At 43.0% G+C, this 17,796-nt stretch overlaps 1 protein-coding gene and 1 pseudogene across 13 annotated transcripts in view; both read right to left on the bottom strand.

The window, feature by feature from the left end:
• Nucleotides 1-5,814, bottom strand: part of LOC149122293 (low-density lipoprotein receptor class A domain-containing protein 1-like) — a 30,423-nt pseudogene extending 24,609 nt beyond the window's left edge. The window contains exon 1 of the transcript XR_016220239.1: nt 5,754-5,814. The product of XR_016220239.1 is annotated as a low-density lipoprotein receptor class A domain-containing protein 1-like (transcript). The remainder of the gene's footprint in view (nt 1-5,753) is intronic.
• Nucleotides 5,815-6,305: 491 nt separating this feature from the next.
• ANKRA2 (ankyrin repeat family A member 2) lies at nt 6,306-17,788 on the bottom strand. Of its 12 annotated transcripts, none has more exons than XM_070056559.2 (10): nt 17,279-17,769; nt 15,232-15,291; nt 14,753-15,141; nt 13,213-13,371; nt 11,376-11,441; nt 9,332-9,429; nt 8,690-8,815; nt 8,050-8,116; nt 7,462-7,542; nt 6,306-6,944 (listed from the first exon to the last, which is right to left on the bottom strand). In XM_070056559.2, the coding sequence occupies exons 3-10, from the start codon at nt 14,835-14,837 to the stop codon at nt 6,889-6,891; spliced, it is 738 nt and encodes a 245-aa protein (XP_069912660.1). In that variant the 5' UTR covers nt 14,838-15,141; nt 15,232-15,291; nt 17,279-17,769; the 3' UTR covers nt 6,306-6,888. The 12 variants fall into 12 exon arrangements, 10 of the variants coding, with proteins under 10 accessions (XP_069912660.1, XP_008272759.1, XP_089169253.1 ...); XM_008274537.5 differs by having other exon boundaries at nt 14,766-15,141; nt 17,279-17,764; XM_089313127.1 differs by having other exon boundaries at nt 6,306-6,936; nt 14,766-15,141; nt 17,279-17,760.
• Between the last annotated feature and the right edge of the window lie 8 nt (nt 17,789-17,796).

Genomic DNA, 17,796 nt, shown 5'->3' with positions numbered 1-17,796 from the left:
CACCCACGTGAGAGACCCACAGAAGCTCCGGCTGTTGTGGCCAGCTGGGGAGTGAACCGCAGTTAGAGGCCTTTGCTCTCTCTCTCTCTCTTTCTCTGCCTCTCCTTCTCCTTCTGTGTAACTCTGATTTTCAAATAAAGAAATAAATCTTTAAATATATTTATATATGTGCAAAAAGTTTGAAATCCATGCATAGTTTTTCATCACATGCATTTTTTAAAGCTTGTTGAAGACTTCTTGTGTGCATGGATTTTGAATCTTTTTGCACCAAAATAGAATGATCTTTTAACCTGTTTTCCACCAATGTTCTGCAGGACCCTTATCTGAAAATAAACAGGCGTGGCAACAAAATCTTACTAAAGACCAGGAAGCTAAGCTGCATTCCAGAGAAAGTTAAAATCTACGGACTTGAAAAAATGTTTATTGTTCAGCATTCATTACATTTCTCTTTAAAACACAGACTTTCATCTAAGGCGTTGGCATTGTTGTAAAAATCAAGAAAGTTAAACGCATGAAACTTTCTCCTGCAGGTGTCCGGGTCTAGCTTGCTCGCTGGGGGCGACTCCGGATGAACGGTGTGGTCTGGACAGCAGGGTGCTGTGAGCAAAGCGTTGTCACCAACTCTGCGTGAGTTTACTTCTCAGCTGATGGCAGGACAGAGGCTAATGACAGGGCGATCGCCTGAACCCCAGCCAGGCCGTGGTGGGGACACGTTCTTTCCATGTCACGGGAGACAAAGACTCTCCGAAGAAGAGTCTGATTCAGTATTTTCTGGTTGTGAGAGGTCCCAGGCTTAGCGACATCACATTCCTGTTTCATAGAAAAGATCTTCCATCTGCTGGTTCCCTCTCCAAATGGCCACAACAGCCAGGACTGGGCCAGGCTGGAGCTGGGAGCCAGGAGCTTCTTCCGGGTCTCCCACATGGGTGCAGGGACCCAAGTACTTGGACCATCCTCTGCTGCTTTCCCAGGCGCATTAGCAGGGAGCTGCATCAGAAGTAGAGCAGCTGGGGCTCCAACCAGCGCCCGATGCCAGCAAGCAGGTGGCAGTTTCACCCACTGTGCCACAACATGAGGCCCCTCACTTCTCATTTTCGTTTGCTATAATTTGCCACATTTTTAGTATACATTATAAATGAGTGTTCATGTTTACTTTAGTGAATAAAAGGAATGTATGTCACTATCAAAACTTGTATGTTTATTCATGACCTTCTAAACTATGCTAAAACGATTGTATATGACAGACAATTCTCACCTTCAAGCTTACTTCATAAGATGGAATCAGTAGTTAAAATTGTAATATGCTGATTGAAATTATATTAAAATTAATGGCAGAGAAATGCAACTGTGTACATGCCATTTTTTTTAAAGAAATGACAATAGTTTTGACCTAAACTAAATTGTCGGCTTGTTTCAGAATATGAAATAACAGAGGGAAATATAAACCTAGAGGGCATATAATTGGAGAGGGAAGGAGGAGAGGGAATCAAATTCCTCTCCTAAATTCTTTGGGTTTAATAGCACCTCAGTCTGAAAAGAAGCTATACAAGCGTGGTAGAATTTGGGAAAACCTCTTTCCCTTTTCTCCTTCTCTTTCTCTTCTCCTTCTTCTGGTTCATTTGAAAGGCAGAGTGAGAGAGACACAGAGAGAGACAGAGAGACAGAGAGATTTTCCATTTGCTGGTTCACTCCCTAAATGGCCACAATGGCTGGGGTTGAGCTAAGCCAAATCCAGGAGCCAGGACTTCTATCTTTCTCCCACATGGGTGGCACAGACCCAAGCACTTGGGCCATCTTCAGCTGCTTTCCCAGGCCATTAGCAGGAAGCCGGATCTAAAGCAGAGCAGCCAGGATTCGAAACTGCTCTGGGATTCGAACCCGAGATCTGATACGGGATGTCGGCATCCCAAGTGGCAGTGTAATCTACTGTGCCACAGTGCTGGTCCCTCTCTGTTTTGATGGTCTTATATAAGAGGATACTTTAGAAAGGTTATGGAAACATGGAATAAAAGAAAAGCTTATTTTGCTGCAAAAAAAATTGGAATCCAGGCATGGTTTATTCATAATGCGTATTGTCCATGAATTTTTTTTAAAGGTTTATTTTATTTATTTGAAAGACAGAGTTACAGAGAGGGGTAGAGACACAGTGAGAGGTCTTCCATCTACTGGTTCACTCCTCAGATGGCCGCAACAGCCGGAGCTGCGCTGATCCGAAGCCAGGAGCCAGGAGCTTCTTCCGGGTCTCCCACATGGGTGCAGAGGGGCCCGAGGACTTGGGCCATCTTCTACTGCTTTCCCAGGCCACAGCAGAGAGCTGGATCAGAAGTGGAGCAGCCATGACTAGAACCAGTGTCCATATGGGATGCCAGCGCTTCAGGCCAGGGCTTTAACCTGCCACGCCACAATGCCGGCCCCTGTCCATGAATTTTTTAAAGCCGCCTAATACGAGGTGATTTGAGAGAAAATAAAGGAGCCCACAAAAGCTTTACTAATACATTTTACATTAAGACAAAGCTATGGGGCCAGCGCTGTGGCATAGCAAGTAAAGCTGCAGCCTGCAGTGCTGGCATCCGATGTGGGCGCCAGTTCGAGTCCAGGCTGCTCCACGTGGGAAGACCCCCAGGAAGCTCCTGGATCCTGGCTTTGGATCTGTGCAGCTCTCGCCATCGCAGCTCTTTGGGGAGTGAACCAGCAGATGGAAGACCTCTCTCTCTGCTTCTCCTTCTCTCTCTGTGTAACTCTGACTTTCAAATAAATAAATAAATCTTTTTAAAAAAAGGACAAAGTTAGAGTGTGGCTTTCTTTCTGTTAAAATACTAAGTGGGTCTTGGAGCTCTCACCCCAGGAAACGTTCCTTCTGTATCATTTGTGTGATCTGTAGAAAGTCCCACGTCTCACCAGAATACCTTCTCTGCTTTGTGTTGCCTTTATCATGCCCTTGATTATGTGAAAACACACAAAGTCTCCTCAGTTGCAAGAGCCAAGTTTCTTAAAACTGTGCTGTCTTCCATGTGTATCTCAGAATATTTTACTGTTATTTTGGCTAAAAAGGCAACCAACACGTCTCTAACTTCTCTGATCGTTTTATTTTAGAAACGTATGTGTACCTACGTCGATCTCTGAGATGTCCCAGGGAGCACTTGGAAGCTCGCAGAGATCCGTGGTTTCACTTGTGAAGCAGGGGAGGCCCACACAGGCAGGCCTGCTTGGCGCTCTCTGTCTCAGTAGCTCAGTCTCCCTGGAGGAGGAGCAGGCGAGGAACTGATGCTCAGCCTTCCTGAGGTGAAGTGTGTGGGTAAGAAATTAATGCACTACTTCAGATATTAGAAACTTATGGAAAGGCCCCAGAGATTTGTAAATACACTCTATTAATACACTCTTACCCCTAGGGGAAAATATTGATAGTTTTTTTTAATGAAATATGTAGAATACAAGACAGAATTTGGCTCTCTTCCTTTTTAATATTAGAAGAAATTTAATGCATTTTCAGTCTCATTATCATCTCTACTTCTATTGGGCTCTTGGCTGAGGGTAATTCTCTAAGCTCAGAGCCTACAGATGTCTTAGCTTCCGAGAGGTGGAAAAGTGGTGGGAACCAGACAGTGCCGATTCCCGACACTATGGACCACAGCAAGAGCCTTGGGCCCCTCCGCAGGCAAAGGCTCAGTCAGAATTTGTAGATTCAAAGATCCCATTCTTTTCAGTCCAGATGAACTTTAAACAGCTCACTTTCTGAACACTTCATGGATATATACCAGCAGCACAATTCTGCAAACCTGAAATCCAAAATATTCTAAAACTGAAAATAGTTTAAGCAGTCAGACCACAAATGGAAAATGCCACGCCTGACTTCATGTGTGAAATTGTTTCACGTATAAAAGTATTAAAAATATTATATAATTATATAAAATTGCCTCTATGTGTGTAAGGTATCTATGAAATATAAATGAATTTCTTGTTTTCATTTGGGTCCCATCCCCAGGATATCTCATTATGTTCGTGCAGATATTTCAAAGTCCAAATAAATCTGAAATCTGAAACACATCTGGTCCCAAGCTTTTTGGATAAGGGATTTGCAACTGGTGACAAGGAACCAAATAGGTGAATGGTTCGAGGTAAATCCATCAAGAGTACTAGAAAATCTGTTTGCCTCAGTTGGGAAAACTATCCTAGGTATATATTGGAATATAACACTGTGTCCTAAGGGGGTACAACCCAAATTCACTGTACAAATTGTGGGGAGCAGCCCGGACTGGACTGAGTTACTGGAATTAAGACTTATTCTATGCATCTGCTCTCCCACAATATGGCGCTGGGAGAGAAGTAAACAGCTTCCACACAGCTGCCTCCAGTTCAGCTAATAAACTGTAGGACTTGCTCCTGATTGGAGGAGAGCAGCGTACTCGGCGTGTGGGCAGCCGAGTTGGGATTGGCGGAGGAGGACTATAAAGGAGGAGAGAGACGGCATGCACCAGGAACATCTAAGGGGAACATCTAGCTGAAGGAACACCCGTGCAGCCCCCGAGAGACCCGGCCGGCGGTGTGCCGCTCCCCTGCGGAAGTGGGGAATGTGGCCAGGGGGAACTGCCCTTCCACGGAGGTGGAAGGGATAGTAGCCAACCCGGGAAGAACCAGCAGCAAACCCGGGGAGGGCCGAGCAGATGAAAGAACAGCGCAGGGTCCTGTGTCGTTCCTCCACAAAGAGGGGGAGCGACACAAATACAAAAATTTTAATGTCTGCTTATCAGCTACCCAGGAACCTCTAAAACCCACCTGTCCAACCCATCCACTGTCCACCTAAATATCTATCAAATCTGAGACCAGGGGCCAGCGCTGTGGTGTAGCGGGTAAAGCAGCTAGCCACCTGCAGTGCCGGTATCCCAAATGGGCGCCGGTTCTAGTCCTGGCTGCTCTACTTCAAATCCAGCTCTCTGCTATGGCCTGGGAAAGCAATAGAAGATGGCACAGGTCCTTGGGCCCCTGCGCCCATGTGGGAGACCCAGAAGAAGCTCCTGGTTCCTGGCTTCAGATCAGCACAGCTCTGGCCAATTAGGGAGTGAACCAGCCAATAAAAGCGCGCTCTCTCTCTCTCTCTCTCTCTCTGTGTGTGTGTGTGTAACTCTTTCAAGTAAATAAATAAAAATCTAAAAAAAAAAAAAAAATCTGAGTCCAGTGTTGTGGTCCAGTCGGTGAGTTAAGCCACTGCTTGCAACACTGGCAACCCATACTGGACTGCTGCTTTGAGCTCCAGTTTGCCTCCAACGCAGCTCCTACTAATGCACCTGGAAAGCAGCTGAAGATGACCCAAGTACTTGGGCCCTGGCCACCCATGAGAGAGACCTGGGTGGAGCTCCTGGATCCTGGCTTCAGCCTGGTCCAGCCCCAGCAGCCATTTGAGAAGTATACGCAGGTGGAAGATACCTATCTCTTCTCATACACCCCCATTCCCACCTTTCAAATAAAATCTTCTAAAAGTATAAAAAAGAAATCTAAAAAATCATCTCACGTGTATGACCTCCTTAGTACTGTCTCCTATACTGTAGTGCCTGGGTTGCATCTGGAGTGAACATCTGTCATGTTTCTCTCCTCTCTGGTTTTCTTTTAGGCAGTCTGACTGATGGTTGTTCAATCCAGCCATCCCTTACACCCCTAACTCTGCATAACAACACATTTATATCCCCTGATAAACAGACTTCTGCCATCTGGGAGTCTAAAGCCTGGGCAAAATGATAAACAAGGATCTGAAGCTTAACCTGACAGCAGCGCCCCAAATGGCACAATGTTCTCCTGGTCGAGATCCCAGCCACCTTCCATTCCTCGGACTGTCTGCTCCTTCAGCTGTGCCTTCCATTCTGCATCTACCCAGACTTGGGTGGCTTATACCTAAAGTATTGCGACTGATAGAACTCTGGTTTTCCAGATGAAGTGATTCAAGTCCCACACTGCTAAAGTTAACTTCTGCCCTGTGGCTCTCCCTTCTACAGTCTGGTGAAACATGAGTTTACTGTGCTCCTTTAGAAGAATTAAAGAGCATCTCATTTAGACTGAAGAACTGACTTCTCTTTCATAGAGGATGCTTCCCCTGCACCACATGGGCGATCCAGAAGAAGATCTTGACTCCTGGCTTTGGTTTGGCCCAGCCCTGGCCATTGTGGCCATCTGGGGAGTGAACTAGTGGATGGAAGACCTCTCTGTGTCTCTCCCTCCCTCTCTCTCTGTAACTCTGCCTTTCAAATAAAATAACTCTTAAAAAAAAGAAAAATATTCTAGATATACTTCTAAAAATGACAATCAATCAGTCTTCATTGATTTAGTTATATTTAATTTATTTCAATTATACTGTTTAATATAATGAAGTGTCCTAGCTGGACAGATGGATTAAACCAAAAGTTCTAAAATTTTTTTAATAATCTTATATAATCTTAAGACTGGCATGTAAACTGACAGAAAAAGTACTTATTTACTTAATATCATCTCGTAAACAATCACACTGTGCACTTTTTAATTCAACAACAACAAGCTTTTCCCCAAACTTTATGTAAAGTCAATGAGTTAAAACAAGAATGAAGATGAAGAGAGAAGAATTTATGCAAATGTCAAAATTACAACACTCGATACAAAGACATATAACCATCTGTACCATAAAAATGTACATGCCATGAAACATTAATTTATAATTTTAAATATACAGTATACACATTTATAAAAAAAAAAGCATCAACATTAATTTTATTATAAACCAGTGAGTTACTCAAGGAATATTTATTAAAATTTACTAAAAATCAGTAAATATTGCAACTGAGGTAAAAATTTATAAGTAAACAAAACTATCATTTATAAGGACCAAGAAGTAAACGGAAGGGCAGGAGACATTCTCTGAGGGCTGCGTCACTCCTTGATATTTTGAAGCAGCTTCAACAAATGGGACTCAATAACCTGTTGGACTAGAACAGACAGGTCATCAACATCACAGCCAATGACAACAAAATTTAAAAATGATCAAACTCAATTCAGCGTCCCAATTTTTTTTCTAAATTTATTTGAGGAAACTTTCTTTATATTATTTCTAACAGTATATGCTCACGGGCTGGGGGCAGTAATAAAATGCAGTACTTCAAAAACAAAACCTGGGTCCGTCTTAGCAATTACCCAAAGATCTTGGTTTTTATATTTTTGAAAATGGGGAGAGTCCACAGTACAGTAGTTTGCTATGGGAACATTAAATAAACCTTGTAAACAGGGGTCTGCTTATCCTACCGTCACTGTATTTGATGGAAAGCATAGTAACAAAGTCACTTCCGGACTGTGCAGGAACCTGTCTGCCCACAGTTAATAAGCATGTCAGGAGTCAGGATAACACACTGTTTTATGACTCTAAGTGATGAAAATGGCTTGGGCCACTGGCCTATACTATTTATAAATCTTCACTAAAATGAAACCCGAGTGTTTTAAAATACTCACCACTTCTATAGCCCAGGGCTACAGCTAAATCCATAGAATTATATCCAGAGTCAGTTTCAATTGTCGGGTCAGCTCCATTTTCTACACCAGAATAGAAAGATCTATATAAATACAGGGAAAACATGCATGTGTTTGCCTATCGCTGGCTCAAGTGCAAACCACAGGCAGATTTTCAGCAAATGTGGAGAGCGGTGTTTGAGGCAAAACCAAACGCAGAGGACACGGAGGGCACAGAACCCGCTCTGCTGGGCTGGAAGGAGGCCACCGGCAACAAACAGGGGTCCTTTACAGCAGCTGAAATTCATAAACAGCTAAGGACAAAACTCACGCATAAAGACATTATAGGCGGAGAGGACAGGCGTGACCCCAAAACGAAAGCACCAAGGATGAACACGCCACTAGGGGTCCAGCGAGCGATGGAGCTGCTTTCCACACGGGCAGCTCCACAGCTGCCGGTGCTGTGGGGAAGAGCAGCACGCCTGAGTGTTTAACACGTCGCCGACTCTCCTGAGACAGAACGGGAAGGCCGGGCTCACCATGTGACGACCTGACGTGGCACCTTCTGCAATGTGACTTCTACCCGCTTACCTAAGAGCATCTTTACGCACTTCACATGATTTCCATGGACAGCGTACAGCAGAGGTGTCCCTCCATTCTGCAAGAGGAAAACGTCACTTAGGGCTCCGTAGGGTGAGCAAGAGTCAGCCATTTAATGTTGCTGTGAGACGTTTTACCACAAATTGGGCTTGTGAAAGCAATTTAAGATAATTTTAACATTTTGTGAGGAAGACTTAAATCAGAACTAATAATTGAATTTATGACATTAACTTTTTCTTCTAAGTAAATTAATGAATCTTCTTGGTATTTAACACAATTCATTATGTTTCCCCAAAACCAAATATAGAATGTTTCAGTAATTAAAATTTTAAAATATTTACTTGAGCGACAGACACAGACAGAGCTAATGAGGGAGGTGGAGAGCGGGCAAGAGTGCACTCCCATCTGCTAGTTCAGTCCCCAGATACCTACAATGCCTGGGACGAGGCCAGGAGGGAGCCAGGAGCCAGGAGCCAGGAGCCTAATCCAGGTCTCCCAGATGGGTGGCAGGAACCCAATTACCTCCAGAGGCAGACATGGAACCCAGGTACTCCGACAGGGACACAAGCGTCAGCTGCTAGGGAAATACCCCCCCATGCGAGTGATTCTAAGTTCCGTGCCCCGGACTCACCCAGTCATACTCGTTGACATCAACTCCACAGTCAAGCAGCATTTTGACAATGTCTGTGTAGCCCTTGCTGCAGGCCAGCGACAGCGCGCTTTCTCGACCTTTTCCTAAAAGTTGGGGGTCAGCACCCTGCCGTGCGAGGAGTGGAGAAAAAAGACCTTTAAATGACTTGCAAGGAGCCTGCTGTCCTATCTGTCAGCAGTAACTACAGGTCAGCACTGGAGTCAGGTCACGTTCTGGGGTTAACACACACAGTGGAAACTTTTATCCATGGATGCTCTTGTTACCAAGCTCGTCTGCTGCTTCTTTCCTCCCTCTGTCTACCTCAAGGCTGACTACGCTTTCCCTCCACAGTCGCGTCACAGCACCTCCGTGAAGACTTCTCCTACAGGGCTGACAGTGCTCCTGTTCCTGCTGCACTTAGAAGTGTCTGCACATAACATCATTTCCCACTGTTTCAGGGGCCATTAGCACTGTCTTCCTAACAAGATCCAAGTTCCACCAGAATATGAACAGCATTGATTTTTTTTTTTTTTTGTATCCACCATCATTACATCTAGCTGGCTGGAGATATCAAAACTTTATTGAGGACTTAACTGAACTTAAGTAACTTTACATATACAGTTTCTGAGGCATTTTCCTTACATTCTGAAGTAGAAACTCTACCACAGCTATTTGCCCGTGTGCTGCAGCCCACATCAGAGGGGTAAATCCTTCTTCATCCGTGTGATTGATAACATTTTCTATTTAAAAGAAAAGCAATTTTTGTGATCTAATTTAACAACCACATATTAATATCACTATGAAAATACTGGCATTCCAAAAAGTTGATCCTATTACGCAGTGCAGTTCTCTCGGTGCGAGTTTTGTTTGCTGAAGTACTACTGTGTGTTGCTGCACTGGCTGTCTGAATGTATGCACCTGTGCCTCAACGCACACAGCTGGGCTCGCAGAGCAGGCTATTTACCACAGACACTACCAGACAGGGTGTAATGCCAAGCACAGGCAGTCCACAGGACACTGGCCTCAGACTCCAGGGACCAGTGTCTGAATCCTGCTCTGTCACTCTGCAGCGTTGTGACCAGGCAAGTCCTTCAATTTCTCCAATACAATGAATAGTACTTTGTTCAGTTTGATGTGTAGGCAGGAGGATGCCACAATAAAGAATACGATTACATGAGAGCCCTTAGCATTACATAAATATATAAAACTCCAAAAATCTTACTAAAGCTATCTTCCACTCTATAGCTAACATTCCTGACTTTGAATTTCTCCCATTCCTGTGGCTGGCTAACAATACAATGTGACTGGATAGTGTGAAATACAGAAGCACCACACAATTCTACTTGAAACCCATTATGTTTCCTGGGCTTCGTCCATAGTTCCAAAACTCACAGCATTTTCCTTGAATTTATTTACTAGAGTGAGAATGAAATCTCCATATATTGACAATCAGGATATAATGATTATGGCTTTCTTATGAAAGAATAGCATGATTAAAAAAAAAAAAACTCCCTGGAATCAATAAACAATATTGGAACAACTGGCTAACTTTTTAAAAAATTAAAATTAAAGTAAACCTGATCTTTACATCATTACACCAAAACATATTCCATGTGAGTCACAGATTGAAATATAAAAACAAGCAAAAAAACCCACAAAAGTGCCATAATAAGGGAACAGGTAAATTTATCTATTACCCTGGAGAAATCCTTTCTAAGTAAAATAAAAAAAACCCAAAAGATACCAAGAAAAAAAATACATTTAGCACTTAAAAATGTTAAGCCTTTGTTTGAAAATATTATAAACAAAGTCAAAGGAAAAAGCAAAAATAGGGGAAAAAACTATGTGCAACATAAAATCCAAAAAGCTCATTTCCTTAATTCACACAGACTTCACATAAATCAATCTATGGAAGACAGTTCACACAACAAAGTTCGAACAGACCATAATTCAAAAATTAAAAATAAAACTACTATGAGAAACCATTTTCACTTAAAGATCAGTAAAAATTGAAGACTGATAACATCTTGTGTGAATGAGGGTAAGAGGAAATCAGAACACTAGCTGTGTCGTGAGGACAAGCAGCTGATAACACCTGGAACAACAACAATTAACATAGCCTTTGACTCAGAAAACCCACCTGCACAAATTTACTCTACTGATACCACGGTGTCAACAATACTGTTAGTTGTCAATGGCAACCACAGGGCAGAGTTAAAAAATAAACAACATACTATCCATGTATGTGATACAACGCAAAATCATGGAATTATTAAAAGAAATGAAATAGATCTTTATGTGTTTATATGGAAAGGTCTCCAGAACATTAAGTAAAAAAATAAAAATAAAGTGCTATGCAGTGTGTATAGCATTTTCCCTCATGTAAATAACAAAAGCAACATATCCTTTCTCATAATCCAGAATACTGTAGAAATGCTTTCTAGAAAATTTTTCTGAAAAACAGGAAATAATGTTTGCTTCTGGAGGAAAGAACAGGGTGTTACAGGAAGTTATAACTTTAACACTTTATCTTATTTTTGGAGCTATCTGTTGAGTTATCTGCCTGGTGAGATTATGCAACTATTTGTTTTTGTCTTTATACTTTCCTGTATTAAAGAAAAACAATAACAAGTCTAATAAATACCACTGAAAGTTTTGAACAAAATATTTAAAAATAGGCTATTACCTTGTTCGATACGAGTAGCCAAATAGAGCATCTCTCCCTGAGCTGCCAACTGGTGAACAGACAAAGCTGAAACAATACATCAATGCTCATGTCTATCGGAAAGGTAATGTTCATCGCCCCATGGTTCACGTTCATGAAGCTACGTTCTTTTTTCAAAAGCATGCTATCATTTTAAAAGCCTAACAAAGTACATCCTAACTTTACAAGAACCCATTACATATCAGAGAATTCACTTTTATACATATATTTAAGGTAATTCAACATTTTCAAATTTTTTGTCATTATTAATGAAATTTACTCTGAAGAAATGGTTTAGCTATTTAATTTTTAAAATACTACCTCTGTATCCAAACATATGAGGAAGACAGGCCCAAAAGACACAGAGATACTACTCCCTTTGTTTCTGATTATTTGACTCCATTAAAGTCCTAAATATTTTTATTCAAGATTTCATGGTTTTCCTAACATTAGAAGGAGTGAGGTTGTAAATGAAAAACTGGCTTTGAAAGCAACTTCTTGAGTTTAGGCCTGGCTGTGGCTAATTGGCTGCATGATCCCGGATGATGGATTAAACATTTCTCTAACATGAGGGATGTAAACCAGACGATCTCTACTTTTTTTGTTTTTTAAAGATTATTTTATTTATGTGAAAGGCAGAGTTAGAGGGAGAGAGGGAGAGAGGGATCATTCCCCAGATGGTCACAATAGCCAGGGCTGGGCCAGGCTGAAGCCAGGAGGCAGGAGCTTCATCTGGGCTCCCATGTGGGTGGTGGGTCCCCAAGCACTTGGGCCATCTTCCACTGCTTTCCCAGGCCATCACCAAGGAGCTGGACTGAAAATGGAGCAGCTGGGACTCAAACCAGCACCCATATGGGATGCTGGTATTGCAGGTGGTGGTTTAATCCATTATGCCACAACACCTGTCCCTCTCTTTCTTTTCAACTCACAAGTTCTGATTGAATATTTTAGGATAATCTCATTATTTCATTGTTTTAGCAGAGTTCTTCTTAAAAAAAGTTAGTATTGCTTGGTCATTGACTTCAGTAATATGATTGGGTAGCTTTAATATACAAAGGAAACCAATGAGAAGGCACGGGCAAATTTATGTAGTAGACCAAAACTGGCAGAGTGAGAGTTGTACAGGAAGAGAGGCTCAACTGTTACAGCATATGACTCAGAAACCAGGAGGGAGTCAGTGTTTCCTAAAGACAGAGATTTCCCCATGCTATAGAATAGAGATACATTTACATAATATTCTCCAATGCAGTTACTAATATCAAACTGCTAGTCAGTTTTCTTTCATTAATACACCCATATTATGTAAAATGTCTTCTAGTTTAAGCAGAGAAACTTAATTCATCTTATCTCCTCTAGAGTGAGTCTACATTTTTAAAATTGTGGATTCAAATTTGAAAAACTGTGGTTTCATATTCATATTATGTTCAAATTTAACACTGTGAGATAAATCACTCAGCTTCTGTTACAAAATCATTTGTCGATCAGTGATCCAGTTTACAAGTAAAACAAGAAGCTTTGTACACCAAAAACATAAAAACATGGACATTATCTTAATTTGCAAAAAGTTCAGAAGAACAGATTGTTTTTACAATGAGATTATAAAGATTATTAATATTTCAATTTGTATTGGTCCTCAATAGAGTAACATAAGACATGAAATATTTAAATATGCAATAGTGTATGAAAAAGTTTTAAATTATTACAACTACTAGGATATCATTTAAGCTTGCACAAAGAATATGCATTTAATGAAAATATTTCAAAGCCAAACTTGTGAAACTAGTAGGAGCATTTTAAAGCACCAGCAGCAAATACTTACAATTTGCTAACAAAGGTGTGGTCGAGACCTCATTTCCTCTGTGTTTGTTGGTCAACGTGGTTGACTGTTTTATGGGTGAGAAATGCTTCGTTGTGGAGGGAGTGTAAACGTGCCTTACTTGAATTCCCGGAGAAGCAGATGTGTGGATATTGCATTCGGCTAGGGCAAACAAATTTAAACACAGTAACAGTATTTTAATGACAAAGCTTTCCAATAAAAACTCTATCTTAATATTGACAATAAAAAGGAAATGTGAGGTATAACAGCTTCAACTTGTAACTATCAAATGATATTGTTTTTGTCATAAAGTCTACACTACCATAATGAAAGTTCCAGAAATGTATTTACCTTGAGTGATATTATCCTAATATCTCCTAATAATATCCTAGGATAATATTTTATCATTAACAGGCATCATAAAAGCAAATCTGCAGCATGGTGAAAGACTTTATTATATTGTAACATAAGAAACTAATGCAGATTAAATAGTTATGGAATACAGAATATATGAGGTCTTTAAAAAGTTCTTGAGGGGCTGGTGCTGTGGCAAAGTGGATGAAGCTGCCACCTGCAGAGCCATCATCCATGCGGGCACCATCCCAGCTGCTCCACTCTGATCCAGCTCCCCTGTGGTAAAAGCAGTAGAAGAAGGCCCCAGTGCTTGAGCCCCTGCACCCATGCGGGAGACCCAAGGGAGGCTCCTGGCTCCTGATCCAAGCAGCTCTGGGCGTTGCGGCCACCTGGGGAGTGAACCAGTGAACAGAAGACCCCTCTCTCTCTCCCTTTGCCTCTTATCTGTAACTCTGTCGTTTAAGTAAATAAATAAATCTTTTCAAAAAGTTCATGGAACATCCACATTAAGAAAAACCACAAATTCAAAATTTTTTTGCACCAAAATAAACTCCTCTGGTTTCATTTATCCAGGAACTATTTGAGAGGTAGAGTTACAGTGAGAGGAAGAGACAGAGAGAAAGGTCTTCCTTCCATTGGTTCACTCCCCAACTGGCCACCAATCCAAAGCCAGGAGCCAGGAGCTTCCTCCTCGTCTCCCATGCGGGTGCGGCAGCCCAAGAACTTGGGCCAACTTCTACTGCTTTCCCAGGCCATGGCGGAGAGCTGGGTCTGAAGTGGAACAGCCGGGACTCGAACTGGCGCCCATATGGGATACCGGCGCCACAGGCGGAGGATTAACCTACTGTGCCATGGCACCAGCACCTCTAGGAACTATCTGAAGTACCCTTATATGAAGCTGATTTGCTTCTAAAAGGCCAAGGACATTTTTCTCCTCTCATTTAAAAAAGTAAAGAACTTCATTAGTGAATTTGTAAATTAAAAAAACAACAGGCAAGAAATTCTAAAAAGTCAACATGCACTTCCTTTAAGATGGATATTATATAAAGTTATTTAATTTTGGTTTTTGCGTGACTCTAGAAAATCAGTTTGAGATGACTTCCAAACTGAAAATCTCATGATGGAACACACGAACGAACACACACACACACACCCAAATAAACTAAAACAAATGCAGATATATTTATACCATAACTTTCAACCTTTAAATAGGACAGATGCCACTTCCAGGTCAGAATTAACTTGATCTTGAATATTTTTACTATCCTCTTCATTTAAGGACTTCACAAATCGGGAACACACATTCATATCAAATCGGTTTGGCAAAATGAATTTCATTCCCATGGCAACACCCTGAGCGGACCCCTCTTCTGAGTTTGGGTCCAGTGGATGTTCTAGCTTAATGTCTGGCATGCTTGGGAGACTGTAACTGCTGGGACACTCTTCCACTACCAGCTGTGCTCCAATATCCAGATTTGCTGATGTGGCCATGATTCCAACTGTAGTTTCACTAGTTAAAACATTTCTTCATGATGAGTGATATCCAGTGTATTCTGGAAATTTGGATTTTTAAAAAATCTGAAAGAAAAAAAACAGAAGAAAGTATTACATCGACTTAAGCATTAAAAAAACTTTTTGGTCAAGTGTTCAAACAATGTTTTTACACACCTACAAATGTTCCTACACATGAAAGACAGCAACACATACAATTTCCAGAGGCAGGAAAACCTGAGTATAAACACAAACGCAGACGAGTTATTCAACCTCTCTGTGCCTCAGTCTCAGCTGTAAACTATGGATACCTGGCTACCACCACCAACCGTTCAGGACCCTGGTAAAGAGCAGAAGGAAAAGAGCAACATTCTCACAGTCACCACCTTGTACCCATTAACTGCCCTTTCCTACATCCAAATATTGTCAAGTGGATAAAAGATCAAAGAAATAATGAAAATAAACTCTCCCATTTTAAAACTTTAATCTTTCACTTAAGGTTCATTTCTTTAACATGTTATGTTCATTTAAGCGGCCCTCAGTTTGAATTTAAGAAGAAACATAATTCCTATTGTACCCAAGTTTATTAGCATTGTTACCTATAACACCTGTGACTCCTAGGTACTGAAAGACTTTATATTTATCAGTTTTTGTTCAGATCAAGCAATAGCAACTTAAATGTAGGTTTTTTAAATGAAAAATAAAGTATGCAGATTGATTGGCTTCCCAAGATATGTAACTTTCAGATATAAAATCAATTTGAGACAGAGAGAAAATTAGCATCTAGTTAATTTTCTCATGCTATGGTTTACTGCCTCTTAGAAATTTTGAGAGGGTGCAGGATGTTTTAAAATTGGAATTAACTGGAAGTAAAAGAGAAAAAAATGCACTGAGAGCACAGTGGAGCAGGGATTGGAGGACCACACATTTATCGATAAGCACTGTTTACAGTTTCAAAAACATTTCCAAAGACTGATCCTTTTTACAGTTCTTTGAGTAGGCAGAGCAGGTGATCATTAAGCCCACCATAGAGAAGAGAAAAAGGCGTGCACTTCTGACTCCATCATCCTGACCAATTAAAGTCAGCAGCAGCAGGGGCGAGCACCTGGCACAATGGTTAAGATGCGGCTTGGGGCACCCACACCCCATATCAGAGTGCCTGGTCTGAGGCCCTGCCGACGTACGGAGCATCAGGCAGCAGATGATGGCTCAAGTTCTTGGGTTCCTGTCACCCAGGAGGGAGACCTGGATGGAGTTCTGAGCTCCTGGCTTCAGCCTGGCCCAGCCCTGGCTGTTGCAAGGCATCTGGGAAGATCTCTGTCTCTCTGTTTCTGCTGTCAAATAAAAATTATAAAAGAACCAAAGAAAAGCGATGGTACTCAACACATCCAAAACTCCCACCGAAGAAAGAGTTGGAAGAAATGACACATGGTAAGAAAACAATCACAGATTTTAGCAAAGGAAAAGAGGGCAGGAAATTAGTTCAGCGAGTCAAAGGGAGCTCCCCGAGATGGCAAGCACGAAACACCTCCTTCATTCTCCCAGCCAAGCGCGGGCTCCCCGCAACACCCAGAGCGCTCCCAGCAGCCTGCATAGATCTTTATCGGGCAGGAACAACGCTCCTGAGATTTTCCATTTAGACTCTGAAGTTGGTAACTCCAGGATGGGGACCCGCTCACACCCATCTCTGCCCACCGCACAGTACTACCAGGTTCCGTCAAATGTTTTCTGATGGAACTCCGGCAACTTTTTTCACATTCCTTCCTACTCCTCACTGGCATCCCATTCCCAACACCGAGCTGTGCAATCCCGGATGCACGGCTCGCGTACACTCTCCGAGATTCAGTCATCAATGAAGGCGTCTCTAATACTAATTCCAGCCCGCTACAGCTTGAACATTGCAAATTAGGGTTTCAGAGGAGAGAACAGCAGCACACGTGCTGGGGGTGGGAAGGCAGAGCGGAGAAGGAAGCTGACAGGTAGACCAACATTTTGAATAGCAGAGATAGGGGCGGGGAAAGGACTTGACCCATAAGAGGGTGCTCGGGTCACCCCACCTGCCAGACCCAGGCACAGAGAGAACGCGCGCGCCCCGAGAAAGGCGAAGCGAGCAAGCCCGCTGGTTCCCGGGGGACGCCAGCCACGGAAGCCCCCGAGTCCTCCCGCTCCTGGAATTGTCCCACAGGGAGAGAGCAAGGTGCTCAGCAGATGAATGAAGCCTCACAGGCGGCGGGCGTCCCGGGCCAGGAACTCGCTGCAGGGCACACTCGCGGGAGAGGACGTCCGCTCCGTCGCCGCGGCCAGCAGTGCTCCGAGAGTCCTGGGGGGAAACGCTCGCTCATCCGCGGCGAGCGGACGCCGGGGACAGGGGCGGGAGGCCGAGCGGGGGTGCGCGCAGGGCCTCGCGACCGCCTTCGACGGCAGACAGCAAGTTGGGCCTTTCCATCTGCGGCCACGGAGCCAGGGCAGGCTCCGGCTTGTTTTGGCCGCGACGTCACTTCCGAATTCTTCCTTCGCCTTCTGGCAAAAGCATGTTCCGCATCAGTGGAGCCTGAAGGAGGTCCGGGTTTTGCTGTGGTTACGCGGCCTTTCAGCTCCGCGCTCCGTCCCGCTACAATGCTACGGAGCCAGGGTCACTTCGGGAGGCGACTCTGGGTCGCCAGCGCCAGGCCTCCGTCTCGGCCTCCGGTTACGCCTCCTCCTCCCGATCGCCCCGCCTCCCCGCCCCGCCTCCGCGTCTGG

Source organism: Oryctolagus cuniculus, chromosome 14, assembly GCF_051225735.1.
Source record: "Oryctolagus cuniculus isolate XC-2025 breed Fujian yellow rabbit chromosome 14, ASM5122573v1, whole genome shotgun sequence".
NCBI classification, from domain to species: Eukaryota; Metazoa; Chordata; class Mammalia; order Lagomorpha; family Leporidae; genus Oryctolagus; species Oryctolagus cuniculus.
Note: the sequence above shows the minus strand (reverse complement) of the source record. Positions and strands in the feature narration are given on the sequence as shown.

Coding starts and splice junctions, on each gene's coding strand:
- ANKRA2 (XM_008274536.5), bottom strand. CDS start 15,054: ATGGCCACATCAGCAAATCTGGATATTGGAGCACAGCTGGTAGTGGAA. Junction 13,372..14,765: donor GGCATCTGTCCTATTTAAAG/GTTGAAAGTTAT, acceptor TGTTTGCCCTAG/CCGAATGCAATATCCACACA. Junction 8,816..9,331: donor TAGAGTTTCTACTTCAGAAT/GTAAGGAAAATG, acceptor CTCGCACGGCAG/GGTGCTGACCCCCAACTTTT.